Source organism: Bison bison, unplaced genomic scaffold (assembly GCF_000754665.1).
Source record: "Bison bison bison isolate TAMUID 2011002044 unplaced genomic scaffold, Bison_UMD1.0 scf7180017864363, whole genome shotgun sequence".
Lineage (NCBI taxonomy): Eukaryota > Metazoa > Chordata > Mammalia > Artiodactyla > Bovidae > Bison > Bison bison.
Genome location: NW_011494935.1, coordinates 840,257 through 867,652, shown reverse-complemented (window position 1 = coordinate 867,652; position 27,396 = coordinate 840,257). Strand labels below are relative to the sequence as shown.

Below are 27,396 nucleotides of genomic sequence, written 5' to 3'. Positions count from 1 at the left end.
TCTGTTCGACCCCATAGTCTGCAGTTCTGTTTGGGGGAGCTGTCTCACAGGGTTGAAGGGGCCAGGCCAAGGGGGTGGTTTGTAAGTAGAGTAGCCAGGACTTGCACCTAGGGCTGACTCCAGACCCTCCGCCACCCTGTGTGTCAGGCCCTGGGTCGGCTCTGGGGGCATCCACACTCTCAGGTCTCAGCTCCACAAGCTCCTAGCCTGGTGACTGGACCACTCTTGAGAGGTGGTAGGCAAAGCTTTGTAACCTCTTCTGCTCTCTCTGCACATGTGTGTGAACTTTTGCTTTGTACCTGGCACTGGTGAGCAAAGCAGAAGCCATTTCTGCCTCCTGGAGCTCACAGCCTGCTGGGGAAGACACTGGTATGTGTGTAGTTACAGAAGTGGTAAGTGCTATGAAGGAGAGGTTCAGCTTGCTTACAAAGAGAGTTATCTGGAAATCTGGGAAAGCGTCCCTGAGGAGGTGACATTGGAGCTGAAACCTGAGGGGTGAGCAGGAGTTAGCAGGCTGTGAGGGGCAGGAGAGGTTCTTGGACCAGGGACCTGTTGGTGGGGAAGCTTTGTGATGAAGAGAGCCCCCAGATGGAAGGAGCTTTAGAGCCCCTTTGCCTGGGGCCCAAGGAGCTATGATAAGAAGCTGGAGAGCCAGGAGAGGCCAGACTGTGCCATGGGCCTGGATTACAAATTGGATTTGCATTCAGTGGGAACAGGGGGGCAGTGGTGGGATGTGGGTGATGTGATCAGATTTGGTTTGGGATCTCTGTTTGTGCTACATTTAGGGAAGAGGGAGACACAGTGCCTAAGAGAGGGCCCAGAGATGTTTCTGGGGCTATTAATCTTCCTTTTTTTTTTTTAAACCTGGGTGAGGATTACGTTAGTGTGTTCATTCTGATAATTCATTTGGTTGTATATTTATGACTCATGTTTTTTATGTATATTACACTTTAATTAAAAAGTCATTTTAAAAAATGAAAGGCCTACTATGGTGGCATTTGATCAGAGGGGGATGAGGCTGAATGCACAGACATTATCAGTTACAAGGTTTAAACTGTGTCCGGGGGAGAGGCGATGGTAGCATTGACAGGGTGAAGCCCATGACGGGTGTATAGAAAAGAAAATAGACAGGACTTGGGGAACAGTTACTGCTGAGGGTTGGGAGGGGATGATCCCCGCCTGCACAGCTGCCCAGTGTCTGGTTTGGTTTGTGCAGCTTGACTGACAGGGGTGCTGCTGCTGAGGATGGGAGCATAGGGCCAGAGCAGTTCAGGGACTGTTTCCACCCCAGAAAAAGTGTTGGGTGAGGCCTCCAGTAGAGCCGAGCTGGGTTGAAGCAGACGTGGCCAGTGGCACAACCCTGCTCGGGGATGCCCAGTGTTGCCATGCTGATGAGGTTCCTGCCCAGATCACCTCTGTTAGCATGCATGCACGCGCGCACACACACACATACACACAAACACACACAAATTGTTCATTTTGCACAGCAAGCAGCCAAGAGAGCACAGCATTTCCCCACTGCATCCTGACATCTGCACCCAGCTGTTGCTTCCGCCAGAATGTCTCTGTCCTGGCCTCCAGGAGCCACTCTGGTTTGGCAGCTGTCTGGCCTGGAAGGGTGTGGGATCTCTTGGTCCTTAGGGGAAGGAATGGAGCGGGTCAGCGTGATTTTTTGGTCCCAAGAATCTGCTGCTTTTACTCATTTCTGCTCCCAGTTTTCTGCTGACTGAAAAGCTTCTTGCAGAAAATCTCTGATTTACTCCCACCCTCTCCCCATGCTTGCCATTTAGCCATTTTTATGCTTGCTCATGACCTCCACAAGAAGGGGAACCATCCAGGTCAGCAGGCCCTGAAACCCTCACTTGTGGAATCAGCTTCTCTTGTACCAGCCTGGGGATCTGTGGGTGGTGGCATGGTCCAGTCTTTGCCCCTTAAAATTTGTTTTTTGATCACAGAAGAAATACAGTTATTTAAACTTTTCTGACTAGTGCAGAGTTTTATTTTTTTCAACTAACTGAGTGACTGAACTGAACTGAAATGGATGTTGAGTGCTCACTGTATATGAGTCCCTGTTCAGGAAGCTTGAGCTGTATCCCTGAATCGGACAGAAAAGGACCTCTGGTCCTCTTTCTGGTCTCTTGGGGAACAGAGAGAGAAAATAAAAAATAAGGGAGTATACTGTGATGGAATGGGGTGATATATACCAAGAAAGAAAAAGTAGATTAGGATAAAGGGGTCTGGGAATGCTGAATGAGGGGGTGCTGCAGGTTTTTCAATCTTATTCCCTTTTATTTTTATTATCTAAAAAAATTTGGCTGCCCCATGGGGCATGTCGTTCCCCAACCAGCAACTGAGCCTGCACTCCCTGCAGTGGAAGCACAGAGTCTTAACCACTGAACATCCCAGCTGTTGTAGTTTGAGTCTTTAGACTTTTCTGTATATAGTATCATGTCATCTGCATATAATGACCACTTTACCTCTTCTTTTCCAATTTGGATACCTTGTTTTTCTTTTTCTGATCTTGACTACTGTGGCTAGGACTTCCAATGCTATGTTGAATAGAAGTGGTGAGGGTGGGCATCCTTGTTCGGGATTGTAGTTGGGAAGGCTTTCAGCTTTTCACTGTCAAGTATTATGTTGGCTGTGGGTTTGTCATAAATACCTTTTATTATGCTGAGATATGTTCCCTCTATACCCACTTTGGTGAGTTTCTGTTATGAATGAATGTTGAATTTTATCAAATGCTTTTTCTTCATCTATTGAGACAGTCAATGGTTTTTGTCTTTTCTTGATGTGGTGTATCACATTAATTGATTTGCATATGTTGAACTATTGTTGTGACCCTGGGATGAATTCAGTTTGGTCATGATGTATGATCTTTTTTATGTGTTGGATTCAGTCTGTTAATATTTTGTTAAGGGCTCTTGCATCTACATTCATCAAAGATATTGGCCTGTAATTTCCTTTTTTGATGATTTTTGTCTAGTGTTGCTGTCAGAGTGATGGTGGCTTCATATAATGACTTAGGGAGTGTTCTCTTCTCTTTAATCTTCTGGAGTTGTTTGAGAAGGATTTGTGTAAGTTCTTTGTATGTTTGGTAGAATTCTCCAGTAAAGCCACTGGTCCTGGACTTTTGTTTGCAGGGAGTTGTTTTTTTTATTATAGGTTGTGTCACACTTCTAGTAATTAATCTGTTCAAAGTATCTAGTTCTTCCTGATTCAGTTTTGGAGGGCTGTATGTTTCTAGAAACTTGTTCATTTCTTCTAGGTTGTCCAATTTATTGGTATAAAATTGTTCAGAGTTTTCTCTTATGATTTTTTTTTTTTTGTATTTCTTCAGTGTCTGTGGTTGTTTCTCCTCTTTCATTTCTTGTTTTATTTGGATCCTCTGTCTTTTCTTCTTGGTGAGTCTGACCACAGGTTTATTGATTTTGTTTATCCTTTCAGAAAACCAGCTCTTGGTTTTATTGATTGTTTTCTATTGTTTTTTAATCTCTGTTATTTGTTTCCTCTCTGATCTTTATTATTTCCTTTCATAAATTGACTTTAAGTTTTGTTTGTTTTGTTTGTTTAAACCAAACTGCTTTTTCTAATTCTTTTAGATGGTAGGCTAGGTTGTTTGAGAGTTTTCTTGTTTTCTGAGGATGGCCTGTATCACTATGAACTTCTCTCTTAGGACTGCTTTTGCTGCATCCCGTAGATTGTGTATGGTTGTGTTTTGCAGAGTGTTATAATTTTAAATAAGGCCGTTGCTACTGCTATTGCTAAGTCGCTTCAGTCGTGTCCGACTCTGTTCGACCCCATAGACGGCAGCCCACCAGGCTCCCCCGTCCCTGGGATTCTCCAGGCAAGAGTACTGGAGTGGGGTGCCATTGCCTTCTCCAAAATAAGGCCATTAGGGAAGGCCTTATTGAGAAGGTAGTAAAACATGAAGGTAATGTGAAAGTACAAAGGAAAGAATTGTTCCACCCACAGACAACCAATATGGAAAATATGATTTCTTCTTTTTAAAAATTTTATTTGCACAGGTAATATACATATGTATACTCTTGTTAAAAAAAAATTGAATGTTCACTTGGATGACCCCTCTCACCATGCACAGCCCACTCTTAACCTCTGACCTGTTATCAGTTTGGTCTTCATCCTTTCTGACTCCCCCTGTACCTTTGGATTTACACTGGTAGGGGACTGAGGGGGGGTGACTTGTTCCTCTAAACTACCCTCTGCAGCTTGTACCATGCCTTACCATTCCTCTTGGTCATCTTTCCACCTCAGCACTTATCAGCCTACTTCATTCTTTTAAAATGCCATGTCATATGTCTCTGTGTAATTTTAGTAATTTGTTGATGAAAATTTTAATTATTTCTAATTTCTTTTGCTGTCATAAACAGTGCTTCGAGGAACATCCTTGCAGTTTCATTTCTGTGGCCCTGTGCAAATAGTTCTCTAAAATGGGTAACAGGAAGTGGAATCATGTATTTAGGTCAGAGAATGATCACTTCTAAATTGAGTATGATTTCTGATTTTAATAGATACTGCCAACTTGCTCTCCAAAAAGGCTTTTTTTCCTGAGCGGGTAAACATGTACGCACACAATCTGTTTTTATAAATGGGACCATTCTTTTTAAATGGTATATCCCTCTTCTCATCTGCTTTTGGCCTGTAACATACTGAGGACGTTTTCTCTTGAACGGGCGCTTCTGGCCTTTGAATGAGGCTTGTGGCTCTCTCCACAGGATCTCTCCAGGCCTCGGCCGCCGCAGAAGGCGCTCCCGGCTAACCCAGTGCCAGGCCGCAAGAACCTCCCTAGGCCAAGCGGCGCCTCCATCCTGCGGCCCCCTCCCTCCGGCCCTCCTCAGACCCGGCCCCTGGTGGCACCTGCCCCAAAGGTGAGTCTTCAGAAACCCTTGAGGTAAAAGCTGAGAGCAGAGGGATCCAGGGGGCAAAAATACGGCTGAGAAAACAGACCAGTTCATGCTTCTTGGGTAAGGCTGAACTTCCAGAACAAAAGCCAAGGACAAAAAGCTTAGCCTAAATGACTGTCCCTTAAATTGGTGATATCACCCCCTAGTGATAGAGGTGTTTTAGTTCCACATGAAAGCTGATGTTAAGGAGGCTGAGCTCTGGTACCTTCAAACTAGCTCTGCAGCTGATGAGCTGAGTGGCCCTGAGCAAGTCACTCTTGAGTCTCCGATGCATTATCTTTTTGTTTGTTTGTTTGTTTTTATTTGTTTTAATTTTTTTAATTTTTTTTAAATTTTATTTTATTTTTAAACTTTATATAATTGTATTAGTTTTGCCAAGTCTCCGATGCCTTATCTTGAAAGAGGTTTTAGGAAGCAGCAGTAGACAACCCCCACCCCCACACCCACCCCAGGTTGCTGTGAAGGTCAAGGCAGTTAATTGTCATTAACTGCCAGCCTTTGGTAGGCTGTGCACAATGGCCTTTCCTAATATATCTTCCTTGAAGCTGACGTATTCTGTGTGGCCAGTCCTGGGGTCGGGGCAGACAGGAGCCAGTGAGGAAGCTGGCTGACTGCCCTGTGTTCCCACGAGGTCCTGCAAACTCTGCAGACTGAGGCACAGCTTTGTTGAGAGGGAGGAGTAGGGATAGCTGATCAGCTGGGGTCAGGAGCGGGGTGGGGGGGCGCCACGATGCCTCTCACTGGAGAGCTGATGGACAAGAAGACACGTGGATAGACTTCTGTAGAAACCGTCTTTCCCAGCTGTCTGTCTCGTCTGCTCACCTGACACAAGCAAGAGGACAGTGCCCCATGATTCCATTAATCCGCACGGATCTGACGTTTCTCTCCCTCCTCTCTTGTTTTCCCTCAGTTTCCTGAATACAGATCACAGAGGGCTGTGGGGATGACTAGCTCGAAAATCTAGACTCGTCTAAAGGGGCTTCTCCCTTCCCTTGAGGACTTTGAATACCACGGAGGAGCCGTTAGCCATGGGCTCTGGAAGAAGCATGTCTGGCCGCCTCCGAGCTCCTCCTCCCCAGCTCCCCTCCTCCTGGAACCAGCGCATCTCTGAAAATCTCCTTCTCGACTCAGTGCCTCCTCGGCCTCCTCAGGGGCCCAGAGTGACTACTACCCCATGGCATCCAAGTGTTGTTTTGTGCAATATCCAGCCCCAGGTAGGAACAGGAAAGCAGAGGAGGACGAATGGCTGCTTCTCCCCCATCCACCCTCCAGCTGGGCCGTCCCCCAAGAGGTGCCAGTCCATCTGGTGCCAGTGGTCCGAGCTGGAGCCCAGCTGGGAAGCTGGTTTCGACCTTCAAGCCAGGACTCAGCTTGGAGAAGCCATCCATCCACATCTGGGTACACGTGAGAGCTTTCTATTGCTTCTGTCTTCCTCCATGGTTCCAGGCTGGCTGGAGGTGGGCACTTAGCCTCCCTTTTAGCTCTGGGATCGAGGGGTCCCTCCCACTGCCCAGGGCTTGGTCAAGGTCATAACTCCTGGCTCAGTGGTCACATGTGAACAAATCAAGTCTTCTCCTTACCACCCCCTACCACCCCCAAACCCCTACCTACCCATATTCCCACGGGTCACTCTGACTCAGACAGGTACTATTTGTAGGCGTTTAGACAGCAGGGGGAGCATAGCCTGGGCCCCTCTGAGCCGTCAAGCCAAAGGTCGCCATCTGCTTGCCATGATTCTTGCTTGCTCTGTTTTCTCTTTTCTGCACTTCGCAAGTGCCTCGTGCTTTTGATTTCTTTCCCTGCTTGGACCTGCCCAATGTGTGGTGCTGTGGAATGCGATTCCCCAGCAGTCCCGACTTCCTGGGACCTGGTGCTGTGACTTGCAGGTCAGGGTTCTGCCTCACGGTTGGCCCCAGGATTTCCTGGTTTCTCGAGAGTGATGACTGGCATGGCCTTGGGCCATGGCTGTGAGCACCTAGCTTTACTGTCCATGGTTTTGTGACCTCAGCAGAGTACAGGTCTTCCTCTCCCTGCCCTGAATCTGAGCATGGTCTTCAGGGATGGCGGCAGGTGTAGGGAAGGGAGCGGATGTCCTGGGAACCCCATCTATCCCCAGGCTGATCAGCGACGAGATAGGACTGTTGTCCTTTGAGCAGAGAGCATACCTGTAGAGCTCCCTAGAGAAGCAGCCTTGATGGAGTCTGTGCTGGGACCAGCGAGATGATTCCTTATCCACTTCCTTGTGCTCTTTCTTCTGGTCCTGTCCTCCCCACAGGGAGCGGGGCTGTGCGGTGCTCTGCAGGCTGGGACAATTGTCAGAGTCACCGGCGAGGTTCTCTGGGACTGTCTCCCACCCCAGAAAGGTGCTGGGCATCTGGGGGCTGCCCACCTCCTGCAATGAACAGATGTTTGCTCTTGAAAACCTCAGTTCAAGGAAGAGGCTTGAGTTCTCACCCCAACCACTAGCCCAGGGCCCCATTCTAGCTCTCCATACACAATGGGTGCTTAATCGATGTTCTGGGTTTGGAGACAAGTGGGAGATTTGGGCTGTGCACCTGGTGGACTCTTGGGGTACATTTAGAAAGAGCTCAGGAAATGAAGTTCTCCTCCCTCAGGTAGTTAGGTAGTTGTGATGTTGGTGATATTCACACCTCTGTCTTGCTGACAAGGGTCCTGGTTGCGCCCCACACCCAATGTCCATCATCCTCACTTCCTGGTGGGGTCAGGGGACAGCCTTCCATTTAAGCATGCTACTCTAGATGCCCCAGGCCTCACGGCTGGGTCCCAGAAAATGAAAGGCTGAAACACTTCCCCCACCAAAATCACCCTTAAGCCCAACCCCAGGCCTCACCAATGATCCTGTGGTTCCGTCCAGCTTTCCTCCCCCACATCAGGAGGTGGAAGGCTGTGAGGTGTGAGCCTCTTGAATCTGAAATCCACCCTCCCTGGAACCAAACCGGAAAGAGACCTGGGTTGTTGCTTTCTTGTGTGTTGTTTTCCATTATTTTAGTACCACCTCCACGTGATAAAAATTGTACTGTGAACTGGAAGATGGTTGAATTTTTAAAATCTGGTAAGACTTTTGGCAACCTGTTCTATTTACTGTTTCTCTCCTGGTTCTGTTCAGGGAGGCAGGAGGCACCATTCTGGAAGGCCAGGGAGGCTGCCCGGGGGGACAAGACTGGCTACTGTGGCCCGCTTTTCCCCTCCTGTGTCCATGTGCTGCTTTGAGGTGATGAAACCCAGTATGGATTTAGGGAAGGAAGGACTTTACTCACAGGGATTACTGCAAGACAGGGGAAAGGAATGTTGAGTCAGGGGCACCGGGCAGTTGCTTTAGGAGACTGCTTGGGTGAGCTGAGTGGCTGCAAGATCTGTAAAGCATCTCACAGCTCAGAAGGAAGAGGCCTTTTATAGGAAGGAGTGAGCATGGCTGGAAAGAACCACATTCAGGGACAGACTTTGTGGTCAGCCTTTGGGGGAGGGGCTGATCCCGGCTCTGGCCAAGGGCAAGTCCATGCTCAGGGTCTGATGGGGAGGAAAGGAGCTTAACTGAGGCTTGGTGGAGTGACTTAACCAGCCTTCTGTTCAGATGGAGACTATGTAAATCTTTTTAGAAGCTAACTTAGCCTCCTACCAGTTTTTCAACCCTAGACTTGTTTTCCTTAAGAGCCTGGAAGGCATCTCTGAAATGTAAACCTCAAGGGATCTCAAGGGAGCTTGCACTGGCTCTCCTTGTCTCGGTGGGTTTTAGCCCAGGCACTGGGCTCCAGTGGTAACTGCCTGCTTACCTTCGGTTCTTTTTAGCCTTGCTTACTTGTCCCTGTAAAAGAAAAGCTCCTTTCTGTCCCAGCTCTGAGAGCCTTGCAGATCTTATAGTGTCTCGTTGTAGATCTTACAGTGATGTCATAGCCCCATCCACTATGGCCATGACCCCTCTCCATCTCTTGCTGTAATCCTTTAGAACAAAGCCTCCTCTTACCCATGTCAGAATTTGTTTTTGGTTTTTTTTTTTGGCTGGGGGTATAGAAGATTCTCATGTTTTAAATTGGAGACTGGTTTTAAAGTCAGAGATTGCATTAAATGTATGTACAACAGCTCTGCAGGACACCCAAGAAAATCAAGACTATGCCAACTGGAATGGTGCCCCACCCCTCCCTAGGGAACCTGGTAAAGGAGAGGATCTGTAGAATCCACACCAAGTGCCCCCAGAGCCACCCACCCTCTCTCACCACCCACTGTGTGTACGTACGTATGTGTCTGGGATCCAGGGCAATGTGAATTTTCTTTTTATTTGGGAGATTGTTCACGGAAAACAGATCCTCTTTTCTCTCATTCACCTATTAATTGTTTACAATATTTGTATATCTATGCAAAATACTTGAATGGGCTATGGTGCCTTTTTTCCTTGTTTGTATTTAATTAAATTGTCATTTGAAATGTTGGCTGGTTTGACAGCTCGTTTGTTTGTTTTCATGTTGTATTGGCTAGCCTGGATATGATCCATCCCTGAGGACTTCTCAGAAGAGTTCCCACAGGGACCATCCACCCAGCTTGTCAGACCACCGTGGAAGAACCTGAGCCACAGAGAAGCCTGGGGTCTTTGCTTGTCTTGGCACCTGGACAAAAGCTGGTCTAGTTTAAATAGGTCTGGGGTCACTCGGGACATGAGTGATACAGACCTACCTTGAGGATTTGTGAGGGCTTAAAGTATTCATGGGAGGCTCTTAGCATTGTGATTGGTTCCTCTTAAGGGCTCAGACATTAACAAGGGATGGTAAAAACAAACCAACAAAAAACAAGGGATGTGCAAAGTCTTTAGCGGACTGTATTCCCCAGACAACCTTTCCCTCTCTAGTGAAGACTGGACTGCAGAAGACACTGGAGGGACAGGACCTCCTTGATAGCCACAACTCTCCAGAGATTGGGGCCTGGCCTGGGCCCCGACCCCAACCCTACCCCCCACCCCCCACTGCTCCGTCCACCAGCACTAGAAGAACCAGTTTAATTAGTCCATGTCCAAGGAGGGCCGAGATGTAAGCATCAAGTAAACACACTCAGAGGTCTTTATTACTGACCCTGCAGACCACACTCTCAGGGCCCTCAGATCACGGCCATTCTCAACATCCAACGAGTTGCATTGATTTTAGTTAGAGAAATCCACAGTCGTTCAAAATTGGGGCTTTGAGGCTGGAGTGCGTGCAGAAAGCCAGCCTGTTCATTGGTGCTCTAAGGCCAGCAGGAGTTTGGCCTGGGCTTGGCTGTACCGAGGGCCCGGGACATAAACACAGGCACAGGTATGGAGTTACACAGGGGGGCTCTACACCAGCTCGGGGGGCTGAGGGCCAGGGCTTCCTTCTTGACAAATATACTGACTCCCTTACCTCCGTATCAATGATCCTTGAATCAACTGTCACATTCTCACTGCTAGAAAGAAGACAGGAAGGGAAACGATATTAATTCTCTCTCTCCAGCTGCTCTTGGTTTTTTGACTGCCTCCAGCCAAATGTTGGGGGACCACAGGCAGTCCCCAAAGCAGGTGGTGGTGCAGCAGTTGTGGCACACCGCCTCCCAGGGTGGGCAGCTCGTCAGTGGACTGGGGACTTGGTGGCAATCTGGTCCATGGCCAGAATGACACCTGGTACCTAGCTTACACCCCCACTTGGTCACTGAAGTTCAAAGCTGATCCCACTGGCCAAGCCTCTAAGGCTTCAGCCCAGAAGTTACCCAGAGGAGACTTCCCTAGCAGCCCAGTGGTTAAGACTTTGAGCTTCCACTGCCGAAGGGGACTTCCCTGTGGTCCAGTGGTTAAGACTCCGTGCTTCCACTGCAAGGGGCATGGGTTCAATCCCTGGTCTGGGAACTAAGATCCTGCATGCTGCATTTTAAATACACACACACCCCCAGAGGTTACCTTTGCCGCCTGGGTTCTTGGTCAGCCACCAGAGTAAACACAGGTTAGCCTCTGGTTTCCAGAGAGCTTGTGTCTGCTCTCTGACAAATCCTGACTCTGCTCCTCACTCTTCTCCCCATCTCCCCAAATCATATTGTGGTTTACTCCTTGAGGAAAAGGAAAGTGCATTCTATTCGACAACCAGGCTGCTTTTAAGAGTCGTAAACTGCTGTTCTCTTAGAGCGAGGCAGAATGAAACTCTGGGCTTGGCCAGCAGAGCTCGGCTGGGAGGCACCTTTTGTTGTGGTTGGTTGTGTTGTTTCGAGTTCTTCGACAACCACCTGAATGTCTCTGTGACCAGCTCCTTGGGGTGCATCTAGAGAGGGAAGGGGCCTTTCCAGGTGGCACTAACAGTAAAGAGCCTGCCTGCCAATGCAGGAGACATAAGAGACGTGAGTTCAACCCCTGGGTCAGGAAGATCCCCTGGAGGAGGGCACAGCAACCCATTCCAGTATTCTTGCCTGGAGAATCCCATGGACAGAGGAGTGGGCTTGCAAGAGTTGGACATGTCTGTAGCAACTGAGCACAGCACAGAGGGAAGGGTGGGGGTGAGGAGGATGGAAGCAGATGCTAAGCTCCAGGCTGGCTGCTCTGGGAATGGGACTGGTGGCAGGGTTTCCCTGAGACATCAGGCGGCTTTCACAGTAAGAAGGTCAGCTGAGGTCTTGTTTCCGTGTCCGAAAATGAGGTGGCAACAGCAACAAGACATTTGACAAGAGTTGTGTGTCTATTAGTTCCAGACAGGGGGCATGGCGAGTTGCTCTCTGGGCCCTGGGGAGCCAGGTGCACTTCAGCCTTGGACTCGGGAACAGTGAGTCAGTCTCAGGAGGGGAACTTCCTGATGACCAGCGTTTCAGGGAAGTTCCTGGCTTGCGCTACATTCAATGGGTCAAATCCGATCTTCTTCCCCACAACACAGGAAACAAGTGGGAAGGGAGGTCCAGGGGACCTGCTGGCACCAAGTAGTGTGTTTGGTCACTGAGGCTGTGTTTCCAGGAAGTGAAACCACCACTGCTCACTGAGTAGGGATTTTTCTCCTGGAAACAGCGATGAGGTATAAATGGAAGTCTCAAGAAAAGAGCCCATTGGTACGAGTTGTGTTGGAAGTAACCAGGTGGCTCTGAAATCAAGCCGTCAGGCTGTACCACAGGGCTCATCCTCTCACTTCTCTACTTCAGGCTTTACGAATGGGCTATAAACACTTTGGGCTTCTCTTCTGGTGATGGGGTGCTGGAGAGTTCCATGTTGTCCACCAGGACATTCTTGTCTCCAAGTCTAATGACACTGGACTCTGGGGCAGGAGTGGCAGGTGGGTTTTTGTGCATGTGGGGCAGGCTGCTCCGGCTGATGTCCAGGTCTTTGAAAGCATGAAGCATGAATACACCCAGGATGATGGTGACAAAGCCAGAGAGGGTGCCCACGATGTCCACAGCCGACATCCTGTACCACTCCTTGAAGAGGATGATGGAGGAGGTCATCACCGTCGTGGTGAAGAACACGTAGTAGATGGGGAACACCAGGGAGGTGTTGAAGATGTCCAGCGCCCTGTTGAGGAAGTTGACCTGAGTGCTGATCGAAAGCGCCAGCATGAGGGACAGGATGTAGGGGAGAGGGTGCCGTACAACCGGCAGCCCCTGGAAGAAGTTCCTAATGGTGATGCCCAGGCCCTTGCTGGAGGACACGGAGAAGGCCCCGATCACAGAGCAGATGGTGATGTAGATGAGGATGTTCCTTTGTCCGTAACGTGGGGCGATGACGAAGATGAGGATGAGGCAGGACACCAGCAGAAACACAGCAAACACGATGTACCCTTTGAGGGGGAGGGAGAGAAAGGACCTGAGCTGGGAGGATGCCATCAGCATCTAGAGCTCCCCACCCCCCATGGCAGCGGGATGTCACATTAAGAATCTGGGCACCGGAGGACTTCCCTAGCAGTCTAGTGGTTAAGACTCTGCACCTGCAATGCAAGGGGCGTGGGTTTATCCCTGGTTGGGAAACTAAATCTCTTCAGCTGTGTCTGACTCTGCAACCCTGTGGACCACCAGGCTCCTTGGTCCATGGAATTCTCCAGGCAAGAATACTGGAGTGGGTTACTATGCCCTCCTTCAGGGGATCTTCCTGACCCAGAGATCAAACCCACATCTTTTGCATCTCCTACATTGGCAGACAGATTCTTTACCACTAGTTCCTCCTGGGAAGCCCTTTTATATTATCCATGCTAAGTCACTTCAGTTGTGTCTGACTCTTTCTGACTCTACCGGGCTCCTCTGTCCATGGGATTCTCAAGGCAAGAGTACTGGAGTGGGTTGCCGTGCCCTCCTCCAGGGGATCTTCCCTTGCAAGGGATTGAACGCAGGTCTCTTATGTCTCCCGCATTGGCAGCACATTCTTTACCACTAGCGCCACCTGGGAAGCTCGTCTTGTGGCATGGCCAAATAAAAAATAAGTAAAAATAAATAGAGAAATAAATCTGTGTTGTTAAAAAAGGAAATCTAGGCTCTGGAATCAAACATGGGTTCTGGTCCCAGCAACACAACTTTTTAATAACTTGTACAAGTTATTCATTAAACCCCTAAAATCTCAGTTTCCTCTTTGTAAAATATAAATAATAATAGGACCTTCCCTATAGGAGCTTTTTTTTGTGAGATTAAATGAGATAATATACTCAATTGACTGAATGCCCCCTCCCATTCATATATTGAAACCTAATCCCCTAATGTGACAGTATTTGGAGGTGAGGGTTTCAAAGGTGATTAAGTCGTAAGGGTAGAGCCCTCAAGAAGGGATTAGTGCCCCAGGGGACTCCAGAAAGCTCCCCTGCCCCTTCCACCAGGTGAGGACACCTGGTGGTGATGTTTATGAACGAAATCTATAGGGCTTGAACAAGGACTTGATGGTGGCTTCCAGAACTGTGAAAAATTCCTATTATTTATAAGCCACCCAGTCTATGATATTTGAACTAAGACAGTACAAACAAAGCATTTAGAACAGTACCCATTACATAATAAACAGCATCAATACCTATCAAACTGGGACCCTATAAACTAGCCTTAGTACCAGCCCATCAGTTTTCTTCCCCAAACTTGCTTCCTCCTCCTCCTCCAGGTGGCAGCACCTGAGACGGTCATAACCCAGTCACCCCTCCCCAGGGTTCACCCCCAGCACCTTCCTGCTCAAGGGGAGCTGGAACCTACCTGTGTCTTTCATCTTGGCAGCCATCTCCATGATGGTGCTGATCTTCTCTTCCTCGGGGGCGTGTATCACCATCACTGTGCTGCCAGCCACGCAGATCACACAGCCCAGCTTCCCCAGGAGGTTCAGACTCTCCCCCAGGAAATACGAGGAAAAGATGGCACTGTGTGCAGAAGAGGAGAAAGGGCTCAGAGTAGCCAGGCTGGCCCCAGCATCCTGGAAAAAGGCCAGGGCAGAGCGAGGGCTCACTGCTTTCCCACGTGGGAGCTTTTCTGGACCCCTTGAAAATGTCTGAAATAGAAACTTACTTATGAGAGGGCTACAGTGTAGGCTGGAGGAATGGACAACAGCCACGTGAATTTCTTTCATTTTAGAGACGGAGAGTATCCCCAAACAGAAGAGTTGGAAGAGTCCTTCAGAGCCCTCTTGTCTAACTTCCTACCCAATGAGCACATCTTCTGTAACACTGCAAACAAATGTGAAACACTTTCAGCTTTGGCTTGTATATCTCTTGTGGCAAACAGCTCACCCCTTCACAATGCAGATGAATCCATTGTAGGTTCATTCTATGAGGTATTACCCAAATGTGGTAATTTCTACTTGTCCCATATCTTATTCCTTGCACCATACACAACAAATCCATTCCTTCCTCCATTTGTATATGCCAGTATAAACAACCATCATGACCATTACAGGCACTGTGTCTTGAGCACTTTATCAGCATGCACTGCATGTGTGCATGCGCAGTTGTGTCCAACTCTTTGACCCCATGGACTGTAGCCCACCAGGCTCCTCTGTCCATGAAATTTACCAGGCAAGAATACTAGAGTGGGTTGCCATTTTCTACTCCAGGGGATCTTCCTGGCCCAAGGATCAAACCTATGTCTCTTGCATCTCCTGCACTGGCATTATGCTAGGAACTTTCTATTTATTACCTCGCTAACGTCTTACAACTCTGAGAAGTAAAAAATATACTTATGCCCATTTAATAGATGAGAAAACTGAGTCCCATAGAAGCTTAAATGGTGGCAAGATCACACAACTGGTAAGAGACAAGCCAGAATTTGAGCTCAAATTCTGTCTAATTATAAAGCCTATGGTTTTTCCCTCTACATCTCACTGAGGAGAATTGTGACTTGAGTCTTTTCTGGGCAAAATACCTCCAGTTCCTTGCTGTTCTTTGCTGATATGACTTTCATTCCTCCAAATGAGCTGGCAAAGGTGAGGTAGGATGGGAGGGAAATGGGACAAGACAAGTATGATCACTGGGGTGCGCTTCTGTTTCTTTACAAGGGTGGCATTATTTTAGGGTAAAAATCTGTTGGCTGACCTAAGGTCACCCAGTAAGCTTCATGAGTCCTGCTTAAAGAGATCAGGAAAGAAGGGACTATTGTCTAAGCTCCTCTAAATGTCTCCCATCTCTCCTCTAAAACTGCCAAAAGCATCTTACCTACGATGCCTTTTTACCAGCATTTGGTGGCCTTAGCAAAGGCAGGGGTCACAAAGTAAAGGGTTCCCTGCCTCTCCTAACTACCCAGGATGGGAATGTGTAAACTAACCAGATATGCAATAGTGGTATCACAGCCACATCAGCCAACTATGCAGTGTGAGTCATGGCTCTATCTGGTTTTTGACTATAGATGTTGCAAGATTATCTTCAAGCTGGTAAAACAAAACAGGAAATTACAGGTATGGGTGTGGTGGGCTGGCACTTACCAGGACTCCATGGTTAGGGCAACAATCAGAGCCAACTTCAAATGGGACTCAGGACCCCCATGGAGGAGGGGTCTTGTAGCTTGGGAGGAACAGGGCAATGGGAAGCACACATGTGTAATAGCAGTTATCTTTAAAATCATCAAACATTTTCCAGGAAACATGGCCTAGTGATTAAGCATCCAGACTCTGAAATTAGACTGCCTGGGAGGGAATCCTGGCTCAGTCTCCAGGGATCTGGGTGACCTTGGCCAAGATGCTTAACCTCTCTTGGTCTCAGGTCTCCCCTCCTTTCTAATTAGTAGGGATACTGTGAGGATTAAAGGTGGCGCACTGGTAAAGAATTGCCTGCAATGCAGAAGACTCGGGCTCAATACCTGGGTTGGGAAGATCCCTGGAGAAAGAATAGGCTACCCACTCCAGTATTCTTGCCTGGAAAATTCCATGGGCAGACGAACCTGGCAGGCTACAATCCACGAGGTCACAAGAGTTGGACACGACTTACTGACTAAACAAGAACAACAACAAAAACCCTAAACACGTGTTAGCCATGGTTATTCTTCAGTGCCAATTCTGTACTGTGCACTTTCTGTGCATTATCTCGAGGCCTTGAAGCAGTGCCTTCAGGCAGGCCTTATGAACATCCCCACTTGGGAGATGGGAAATTGACGCTTAGAGTAGTTAAGTGACCTGCTGTGTACTGTAACTACAAAGTGGCAGAGATAAGGTTAGAACTCAGGACAGTTAATCTAGGGCTTGTCCTTTCAATGTGTGTGCTGCTTCTACTATGGCACCAAAACACTGGCATGAGACCTTCAGCCTGGTGGCAGGGACAGCCCTTTCCCTGGATGGGGCTTGGCCTGCCCCTTCACTGCCCAGGCGGTCGAAGGGATGCTAGAACAATGGGCAGCACGCAATCCCCAGTGCAGAGCCTCTTTCCGGGAGCTGGGACTGACCCAGGTCCCTGACTGCGAGTAGCGATTGACCCCATATGGCAGTTTCCGACATCAACTGAAAACATGAAGGAGTCAGAGAGAGCAGGAGAGGTGACTAACCTAATGAGGATACTCAGCGCTCCCAGAGGGGTGACGACTGTGGCAGGAGCGAATGCGTAGGCCCCGAAGTTGGCAACTTCCCCAGCAGCCACTAGGAAATGAAGGGTGAGAAGAGGTCACAGTGGCTCTGACCCACCATCTCCAGCCCAAATGAATGTGGGTTGAGACAGCTTCATTCGGTGTTCACCCGTTCACAGAATCCCAGACCAGCATTCATTACAATCCCGATCCTTACGCTTTCTCCCTGCAGAATCTCATCTAAAGGTCAGGCCCAGACCATCCTGACCAAATCCTCTCATTTTAAAGATAAGGAGATGGCCTAGAGTCCAGGGTCATATGGCGCCTTCTTGTTCTAGAGGTCTCTTGGCTTCTAGCCTAAGCACGGTTAAGGGTATCTCAGACCAATGATTGGTCTGTATGATTAAAGTAAGTTCTAAAACGTGGGGCAGCAAGGAGATCAAGCCAGTCAATCCTAAAGGAAATCAACTCTGAATATTCATTGAAAGGACTGGTGCTGAAGCTGAAGCTCCAATACTTTGGCCACCTGATGCAAAGAGCCTACTCATTGGAGAAGACTGCGTTGCTGGAAAAGATTAAGGGCAAAGAGGAGAAGGAAGCAACAGGATGAGCTAGTTGGATGACATCATTGACTCAGTGGACATGAATCTGAGCAAACTCTGGGAGATGGTGAGGACAGAGAAGCCTGGCATGCTGTAGTCTCTGGTGTCGCAGAGTCAGACATGACTTAGTGACTGAACAACAACTAGAAAGTGTTAATTATCAAATAAAGAAACAGCCACAGTCATCGATTTTCCAGGTACCAAATGGTCCATGGAGCTGTCTTTCCCAGAGTAGTTGTGGATAGTCTAGACTGACAGGCAGGGGGTTAGACAGACATTCCCAAAGGGTCTACTTCTCCCCAAGTGAGTTTCCAGTTTGCAGACTCCTGCCTCTCTGCTCATAGAGAATGACCTGGGTCTGCCCTTTGAAAGCAGGTGATGAATGTGATCACTCTAGCTGAGACAGGGATCAAAACCTGACTTAGGGGATTATAAACAGAAAGCTCACTACTTCTCCATCCAACCTAAAGAATTAGGGTTTGAAAGCCAGACAGGGTGGTGGAAAGTGGGAGGAAATGTGTGAAGGTGCAAGTTTGGACAAACCTTAGGTGGCAGACCAGTCACATCCTAAGTGACTCAATAACTGCTGTGGAATGGGACGGCTGAGTTAGGAGTCCTGGGCTGTGCCCTGTAGGAGTCTGGGAGACTCTGCCCAGCAGTCATAGCTCCCTGCCTTTCAGGGGAAGTTGAGAAATTACACCTTTATCATTACCAGTTCTGTACAAACCTCTCTGGGGACAGATGCTTTGTGGATGAAAGACGTCACTGTGGATGGAGAAAGTAACCGGAGGGGCCAGGTAAAATGTTCTACCTGCAAAGACTATCAAGCTTTCCCCCTTAGAAATCTGGGCCTTGGGTGCATATTTTGCATAATAGAGACATCTATTCCTTCTTTCATCTCTGCCTCTATCATCAATAGGGCAGTGTCCTTAGTAGCAAAGAATCCTCTTACAAGGGACTTCTCTGGTGGTCCAGTGCCTAAGATGTTGAGTTCCCAAAGCAGAGAGCCTAGGTTTGACCCCTGTTTGGGGAACGAAGATTCTGTGTACAGCAACTAAGACTGGGTACAGCCAAAAAAAAAAAAGAGAGAGAGAAAGGACCTACTTACTCGTGAGAAATCCAGCCCACCACATTGAGTCCTTCAGGTAGCCATAGCCTCCATCCACTGTAGAAAGGAATGGGCACTAAGTTAGAGGTTGGCCACACTTTCCCGGGACCTTTCCTTCCCTCCTTTCCCTCCCCAGCCTCCAATGGTTCGGTACGCAGCAGCTGTGGTGCATCCTCCAGGCTTCCTTCTGGGCCCTCTCCTGAGCAAATGCATCCTATCCAAAGTTTTAAATTCCATCTGGATGCTCATGTCCCTAGTTCATGTATGCATCCTGATCCTTTCTCCTGAGCCCTGATGTGTATCCGGTTACTTACTCGACAACACTTGGGTCTATCACAGGCATCTCAAACTCTGTCCTAAATGGAACTCTTGATTTTAAGATGCTCCCACCCACCAAATGAGGGCTTCCCAGGTTGCTCAATGGTAAAGAATCCTGATAAAGGAGATGCAGGTTTGATCCTTGGGTTGGGAAGATCCCCTGGAGAAGTAAACGGCAACCCACTCCAATATTCTTGCCTGGGAAATCCCATGGACAGAGGAGCTAGGTGGGCTATAGTCCATATAGTCGCGAAAGAGTTGACAAAACTTAGCGACCAAAACAATAACCCGCCAAATGAAACTCAGTAAGGGGACCTCCGAGTATCTAGTTGCTTGATCCAGAAACCAGGGAACCACACTGGACCCTCCCATTACTCCATTGTCTAAATCCAGTCCATCCTGGGCATTCTGTCTCCAAAGAGCATCTAAATGGGTCCACTCCACTGCCACCACCCAACTCCCAGGCACTATTACTTCTGGCCTGGGAGGAGGCAAGCGCCTCCTAGGACTCCTCCAGCTCAATCCTGTCCCTTTATAATCCATTCCTTTCATAGTAGCCAGGGGTTTTTAACAATTATGTCACTCCTCAGCTTAGAGCTGGCCAGTGGCTTCAAAATACTCTTAGGATAAAGACCAGAATTCCTAACAAGCCTGATCCTAGTTCTGACCCTGCTCACCTCTCCAAAGGCATCTCCCACCACTCTTCTTACTATAGTCCAGCCACTCCGGCTGTCTTTGTGTTCTTCAAAAATGATGAGTTTGTTTTGGCCTTAAGGGCTTTGTGTGTGTTTTTCCGTGTTCAGAATAGTCTTCTTAACAATACTTGCCTGTATCTTTACCTACTCTACAGGTCTCCACTTGACGTTGCTTTCCCTAAAATGCCCTCCCTTGGGTTTTTCTCTCATCACACTCAGTTCTTCTCTTTAGTGACACTTACTGTCTATAATTTGAATTTATCTATTTATTTTCTGGCATTTCCCCTACTAAAATGGAAGCTCCATGAAGCCAAGAATTGTGTCTACTTTGGTCACATGAGGGACTCAGAGCCTGGCACATAGTTAGCTCAAGGTTAGCAATGAGGAGGAGGAGGAGGTTAGCGATGAGGAGGAGGAGGAGGAGGATGGGTTTTAGACTGTTTTGTCTAAAACTTGAATGTGGTTTTTTTGTAAATGCCCATTTTTCTAAGATAGCCCTTAGCTTTCATCAGGTTCTTAAAGGAGTCAGAATCTCCCATAAAAGCTAAGAGCTCTGAGAGCATTTTATTGAGTTGAAATCTCAGAAGGTATTGAAATAGCAGATTGGAGAAAAAAACTCATTCCAGGAAAGCCGCCTTTCTGAATGATCAATAATACTTGCCCTGCTCTCTCCTGAGTGCAAGCAGCTGTTTTTCTGGTACTTTAGGAGGTCTCTAGCCTTTGGAACACTTGTCCGGAAGTAGAGATAGAGCAGCAATGACCGCTGACCCCGACTTTATCCCCAAATCTCACAGCTCTCCATTTTTAGAGCACATCTGATTCTAGTCCTGGGTATCCAACTGTGTGTCAGGCCCTCCCACTTAGATCACAGTAATACTAATACTAGTGCTCAGTCTGTGCCAAGTATCTCTCTAAACACACTGCATATCTCCACAACAATCCTTTAGCCTGGACTATTCCTATCCCCAGTTTGTCAGATGAGGAAGCCGAGACACAGAAAAATGAGTTTTCTTGCCCAGGATCACATCACCAGGAACCAAGGAGCTAGAGCTGGTACTCAAAGAGTCTGCTTCCAAAGCTCAGTGTCCCGCAGAACATTAAATTGGACACATCCAAACCTGAACACATCATCTTCCTATAAACCTGCTCCTCCTGAATCCTTTATCTCAGAAAATAGCACCATCATCTTCTCAGTTGTCCAAATTGGAGAGTTCTGAGTCATCCTGACTCACTTTTTCACCCTCCCTTTGGAGCCACTCAGTCTTGTCCAACTCTTTGCAACCCAATGGACGGCAGCACGCCAGGCCTCCCTGTCCATCACCAACTCAAACTAATGTCCATCGAGTCAGTGATGCCATCCAACCACCTCATCCTCTGTCGTCCCCTTCTCCTCCCGCCTTCAATCTTTCCCAGCATCAGGGTCTTTTCCAATGAGTAGGTTCTTCGCATCAGGTGGCCAAAGTATTGAAGTTTCAGCTTCAGCATCAGTCCTTCCAATGAATATTCAGGACTGATTTCCTTTAGGATTGACTGGCTTGATCTCCTTGCAGTCCAAGGGACTCTCAAGAGTCTTATCCAACACCACAGTTCAAAAGCATAGATTCTTTGGGATTCAGCTTTCTTTATGATCCAACTCTCACATCCATATATGACTACTAGAAAAACCATTTTCCCCATGATAGCACTTAACATGCTACAGAACCGTTGCTCATTGACTTGCCTATCTCTCTCACTCAACCCAATGACCCACAAGGGCATTGTGTCCCCAGGTCTAGCATGGCACCCAACACACAGTAGGGACATAATGAATGATGATTAAATGGCGAGATTCTTTTACATAGGATTCCTTTTCTCAACAACGGTTTCATGGATACACATCTTATTTTCCAAACAAGCAAATCCCAGTGGACAGAGACTCAGTAATTCTTTCGTAGCCTATAGAGGAGCTCAGATTGATAGTTAGTGAGGACACATTACTGCCTGACACTGTTATGGGCAGAAGTTTTATATTCCCGTCTTTTATGGAAGTTATGCCTTGCCTACAATGACACAACCGATAAGAAATAAAGCCAGGGGACTTCTTTGGTGGTCTAGTGGCTAAGACTCCATGCTCCCAATGTAGGGAGCCTGTGTTTGATCCCTCGTCAGGGAACTAGATCCCACATGACATAGCTAAGACTTCTCATGCCACAACTAAAGATCCTGCATTCAGATCAAAGATCCCAAGTACCGCAACTAAGACCTGGTGCAGCCAAAAACAAAAAACAGAACTAGACGTGGGGTTTCGTAGTCTTGGCCCTGGGACTTTTCCCTGTCTTCACCCCAATTAACTGATCATGTAGTTCTCATGAACTACTGGATTATAAAGGAGGGTCTCCTGCTGGTGGGTGAGATTCCCAGTGGGACTGACAGAAGGCCTTTTGTGCCCGTCTAGGACCAGCTCGCAAGCTGCTCCAGTGGGCCCACAAATAGAGGCTCACAGGGCTGGCTGAGGGCTTGCCACCCAACACCCCATCCACACCTGCCCCCTCAGGAGCCTACCAGCCCGCGTGGCGCCCGAGGCCACCAGTCGCTGTAGGCCCTTCTTCTTGAGGATGATGCTGCTGCCGACGAGGAAGCTGGACAGGATGGCCAGCCCCAGACCGACGTAGAAGCTGTAGTTCTTCCTGAACCTCTCCTGCCAGCTGTTGGAGGTGACATTGCTGGGCACCTCGGGCTGGAGGTCACTGATGATCTGGCACAGGACTTTTTGGGAGGAGCAGTACAGGCTGATAAGGGAACCTGGGAAGAGCATGGTGAGAGAGTCAGGTGGGGACATCTGCGTGCTTTAGAAGCACTGGGACTGGCCACTGTTTCAGACTCCATGCTTCAGCTACTACCGCATTCCATCCACATCCCGGGCTCCAAACTAAAAAGGAACAGTTAAGGTTCACCGAGTGCTTACTCCAGACAAGGGACTTTATGAACTCAAGTCCTTCCAACCACATGTCAGGTAAGCACTGTATTTGATTCCCATTTCATAGTTGTGGAGATGGAGGCCATGAGAGGTCAGGAACCTTGCCTAAGAACACAGGCTGTCTAACTCCAGAGCTCCAGCACCTCATCACTAAGCCAGAAAGATGCTCCCACACACCAAACAGGGTCCCCCCAGCTCTCAGGCATCACTGAATCCAACCTCCTGGCCTCCACAGGAAACATCTCCCACCCTCCGGGCACAGAGGCCTCCAACAGCTCAGGAGCACACATATTCTCCCCTTCCAGAGGCTTCTTCACTTACATATACTTAACTCCAGCCACAACAGGGAGTCCCTACAAGTAACAGGAGGGAGTGAGGCTGGAGTGCACAGCCCCTCTGAGGCCTGAAGGTGATGAAATACCAGCATCCTGTCTATGAGAACCAACCATCCCAGGTCTTACTTCGAAGACCTCTGATGCACATGGTCAGTGGCTGGGGCCTCCTTCAGGCCTCAGAGGAATCAGGGTCCCTGCCATCCCACACAGGCTTTGTCTAGGCTCTCTTTCTAAGTCCCCGAGTCTGCAAGAGTCATCAGTTCTCATGCCCTTCAGCTAGCACACTCTTGCTGGTTCTTCTGGCCCAAACAGCAAGGACAAGAGGACAAACCTGGGCATGAGAGGCAGACCCTTAGTCAGTAGAATGAAGCTGCCCAAGTTCAAGGAATCAATACAAAACACAGGCTGAGACTCATAGGGCCCACCGCTCCAGAACTTTCCAGGAGCATCTTTGTCATGGAAATGGCACAGTGATGATGTCTAGGGTTTTACCTGAAGAAACTGGGGCCCTGACAAGCTCGGTAACCTGGGGCTACATTGGCAATAAGCAGTGAAACCAGAATTATTTCTCAAGTGAATAGAATGCCAAAGTCCATGCTCTCAGTCACTACATACCCTTCTCAAAGCAGGCGGCAAGGGGGCTGGGTTTCACTCAGCCTCTTGAAGGTTATCTTAAGATATGAACTCACTACTAACATTTAAAAATCAGGAGATTTCCCACAAAAACTCCACTTCAGGGCTGCCTTTGCTTACCTCGCTGGGTATGCGGTCCCATAGGCAACCGCTGGCCACAGCTCAGCAGGGTTTTTGTCCCTAGATAGGACATGATCTTTGCGATTGCCCCGAGTCCATACCCAGCTCTCTTCAGTCATCATTGTTTTGTTCTCAGCCCCTTGAAGCATCTGAGTTTGTGACTTTTGGTGGAGAAGGTCTTTTTCAAACTGTGTGTCACAAAGACCCAAGCTCCCATGCCAAGGATATAACGCTGGGCCTAGCACTTCCCCTTGGGCCAAGCTAGACCTCTGGGCCTGCACTGGAAGAGCCTCAAAGCCCAAAACGTGAGGCAGCTTTAGCTCTGGCACACCTGGAGCACAGAGTGGCATTGCATTTTGGTGGAACAAAGGAAGGGTGATGTTGACCTTGCTTCCACAGCAGAGAAAGCATGGAATAGCAGCAGCCCATCTAACTGTCTTTCTTCTCAGCTGGGAAAACGGAGGCCCTGAGATGGGGAAGGATTTGCTTGAGTCTCACAAAAGCCTGGAGGCAGAACTGGGTCTGGAACCTAGCAGAGACACCCAGGCATCTTTTGCAGTGGGAGACTTCTCTTTCCCACACCTGTGTCACAATCCAGAGAAGAGGAGATGAGAAACCATCTGGGTCCTTAATCAGACTTGTCCTGACTGCTCACTCCTTTTCCTCCACTTGGATAGGAGTCAAGTTCTGGGAGTTCCCTGAGCTCAGGAAAAGAGCCAGAGCTGGGAGGATGCTGGCCAAGGAAGGCAACTCCTCAGAGGAAGTCCAAGCCCACCCCCACGCCCTTCCCCTGCCCTCCTGAAGGTACACCTCCAGCAGGTGGAGCCAAAGGGTGGGCTTAGCAGTTTGGGCCTGAGGCGCCCATGGAGCTTAGTGCCTCCATCAAGTCAAGTCTTCCCAGAGGGGGGCAAGAAAAGGAGGGAAGGCTGAGGGCCAAAGGGAACCCAATCCTGAGGAGGATGCACAGCTGGCCAATGGATGCTGGGCCAGATGATCCCTACCTCTCCCCTAGAATATGCTAGGACTGGAACATATTTATCCCCAGGGGAAGGTGAGGCTGAAAATGGACTGCATTGTTGTTCAGAAAACCAAAGACAGCCAACACCCAACAGGCCTGTTTTGAAAGCTTCACTGGAGAAGAGAAGTTAGAAAAAACACGGATATTCCATAGGCTGCAATACCAGGACAGGTAGAAAAATGGAGATATGCCAGAAAATGGGGTGAGCACAGTGGTGTGAGCACAGTTTTTGGAATCCAAGAGCCCTGGTTTTATATTCCATATCCCCACAGTATTACTTTGAGCAAGTTCATCGGCCTTTTCAGAGCCTCAATTTCTGTCTCTGGAATGATGACAGAGGTAGTAATATCTACCTGCCTTCTAGAGCTGTGTTAAGGATTAGTTGGGATAATGCAAGTGAAAAGCCTAGCTCAGCATCTTTCCTTTTCCTTTCCTGGGTTGTTCCTTTCCTCTTTTTTCCTAAAAGGTGGATATGGGTTTGAGGGTGGTGGGGCTCTGTGCCCACTCCCCTGTCTCTGGTGAGCCCCAGGGAGACAGGCCTGGGCAGGTACTAATATCCAAAGCAACTATACATAAAAGAAACCCCAACACGCTCCCCTCAACCCTTTGGATGGACCAGCCCCAGTCAATCAAGCCACGCCTCCTTCTCCCACTCCCCGCTCTTCCCCCTCTCCCTGGCCCCTAGGTCCAAAGAGGGGGAAAGTCAGCCAGAAGCCTGCTCCTTCCTTAGACAGGCCCGAGAACTAGGTGGGGTGACAAGTGCGGACTCCCTGCCCCGTTTGGGGTCCCCTGGTAGGAGAGGACGCGGAAGAAAGGAGCAGCGCGAAGGAAGGGAAGGCAAAGCGCAGGGTGCACCGGGTCCCCGCCGGTCCCCGCCGGCTCCACGCACCGTTCTCGCAGCTGCTGTTGCTGGCCGGCAGCTCCATGGGGCTCTGGGCGCTCGCACCGACTCACGGGCTGCCGGCACCCCGGCTCCCCGGCTCCCCGGCTCCGGAGCAGGTGGCTGAGAACTGTCCCAGCGTGGCCGGCGTGAGAGGAGCCGCTGGGGTCGGGACCCGGGGGTGGGGAGAATGACGCGCCCCAGAGGGGGAGGGTCCCCGGGGAGGAGCCACCCGGCCTCTTGGGCAACGCTCGAGCTGCCCGCGGAGGGGTGCATGCCCTCCTGGGGTGCGGAGGCTGCCTGGCACACTGCGAGGGATCACCACCGCACACCACAGGGTGCGAGAGGGCGGCCCCCGGGCGCCGCCCCGCTGCGCGATGCCGGACGACACCCAGTTCCGTCCCCGATGACAGTTGATGGGCTGCAGCCTGGCTGCAGAGGGAGCAATTTTCTGGCCGAGGTGGAAGTGGGAATGTGGGGGTGGAAAAGGGGGCTCTGCTGCCAGCTGGAGCCCTCTCGGGCCAGGGGTGTCTGGGACCCTGATTTTTTTTTCCTTTCTGCCTGCCTTCCCGCCTCCCTGCCTTATTCGTTCATTCTACGTACCTACGATAGGCACAGGGACATTAATAGGTAACAGGTACACAAAGTAGATACTCAACAAATGGTCCATACATATATGTGGAATGAATGAGGGGTAGAAACTTGGTAAACTGAATGAGAGAAGGGAATGAAGTACTTAGAGATCAAAATGAATCAGAAATATTCCCTGTCCCGTAAGAACCTTATAAATCATTAATAGGAGAAACAAAATGGGATCAACTCCCCAGAGACTGGGGCTTTCCAAGTCACCATTAAAAAGAAAAATGGAGGTGAGGGAAAGTACATTTGTTACTGTGGGGTCTAGTAAAAAGTTCAAGAAACACTGAGCTAGACCATAAAAACACGTGGGCAGTCCTTGCTTATGGGCCAGTCACAGCTGTTAGTGCTGAAAAGTCCCCAGTTCATTTAATCCTCATGACAACCTTACTTGTAGCTTTATGATTTAAAGAAAGGATATCGAGGCACAGAGAGATCGAGCAACTTGCCCTGGGGTCCTAGCTAGGAAGTGCAAGAGCCCAAATGAAATGCATGCTCCTAGCAGCCACACCAAGCCTGGCATTTTAGGCCAAAATAATCTTGTGCTCCCGAGTAGCGAGGACATGGGACTGCCATGTTGTGGTCAGTTCTGTTAGGTCACTGGCCTCCTGGAGGAAATAGTTTCTTAAAGTAGTTATTTATTGAGTCCTCACTTCCAAACAGGTACTAAAGCCTTACAGGCATGTTTTATTGAAGCCTTCTGTGAGATGGATGCTACCCTCCATGGTATAGATAAGGGAAAATTGTATAATTTTTTGATTATGAAATAATTTTGAATTTACAGAAAAGTTAAAAAAATATTACAGAGAGTTCCCATACCTGCCACCAGTTTCCCATAATAACATCTTATATAGGAATAGAAAAAGTCATATTTTAAATACGGAGAAACACACCCCTCCCAACACCACAAGGTCCCATAGCTAGTAAGTGAGGGTGTCAAGAGTAAAAGAGTTGCTGTGCCCCGAGCTGTCTCCCCAGTCACCACCCTCCATCCTTTAATGGTGGCCTTCTAGCTGGGCCTCAAAGGATGGGTTCTTCCAGCATGTGGCTTCCCTTAACTTACTGAATGACTTGAAAAAGTTACCTTGTCTCCAAAAGGTTCTGTTTCCTTACCTGTCAAATAAGACAACCCTTTCTGCTCCTTTCTGTCTGTGTGTATTCATTATCTGTAAACTTTACCATGGGGTCTAGGGTAGGGTAGGTAGGGCAGAAGTCCAGAGATTAGAAAGGAAAGGGAAG

The 27,396-nt window shown here is 48.7% G+C and overlaps 2 protein-coding genes across 3 annotated transcripts in view; one reads left to right on the top strand and one right to left on the bottom strand.

Moving 5' to 3' along the window:
- ADAM19 (ADAM metallopeptidase domain 19) overlaps positions 1 to 9,369 on the top strand; it is a 92,269-nt gene extending 82,900 nt beyond the window's left edge. For both annotated transcript variants that reach the window (XM_010855285.1, XM_010855286.1), the window contains 2 exons: positions 4,737 to 4,889; positions 5,836 to 9,369. In XM_010855285.1, coding sequence (XP_010853587.1) covers positions 4,737 to 4,889; positions 5,836 to 5,889 — 207 coding nt within the window. In that variant the 3' untranslated portion in view covers positions 5,890 to 9,369. The remainder of the gene's footprint in view (positions 1 to 4,736; positions 4,890 to 5,835) is intronic.
- A 98-nt stretch (positions 9,370 to 9,467) lies between these two features.
- On the bottom strand, positions 9,468 to 26,733 carry NIPAL4 (NIPA-like domain containing 4). The gene is given in 9 exon segments (XM_010855344.1): positions 9,468 to 12,688; positions 14,073 to 14,233; positions 16,839 to 16,929; positions 18,567 to 18,623; positions 22,121 to 22,360; positions 25,531 to 25,597; positions 25,600 to 25,658; positions 25,661 to 25,953; positions 26,669 to 26,733. Coding segments are annotated over 9 exon segments (1,662 nt in total). The 3' UTR covers positions 9,468 to 12,059.
- Between the last annotated feature and the right edge of the window lie 663 nt (positions 26,734 to 27,396).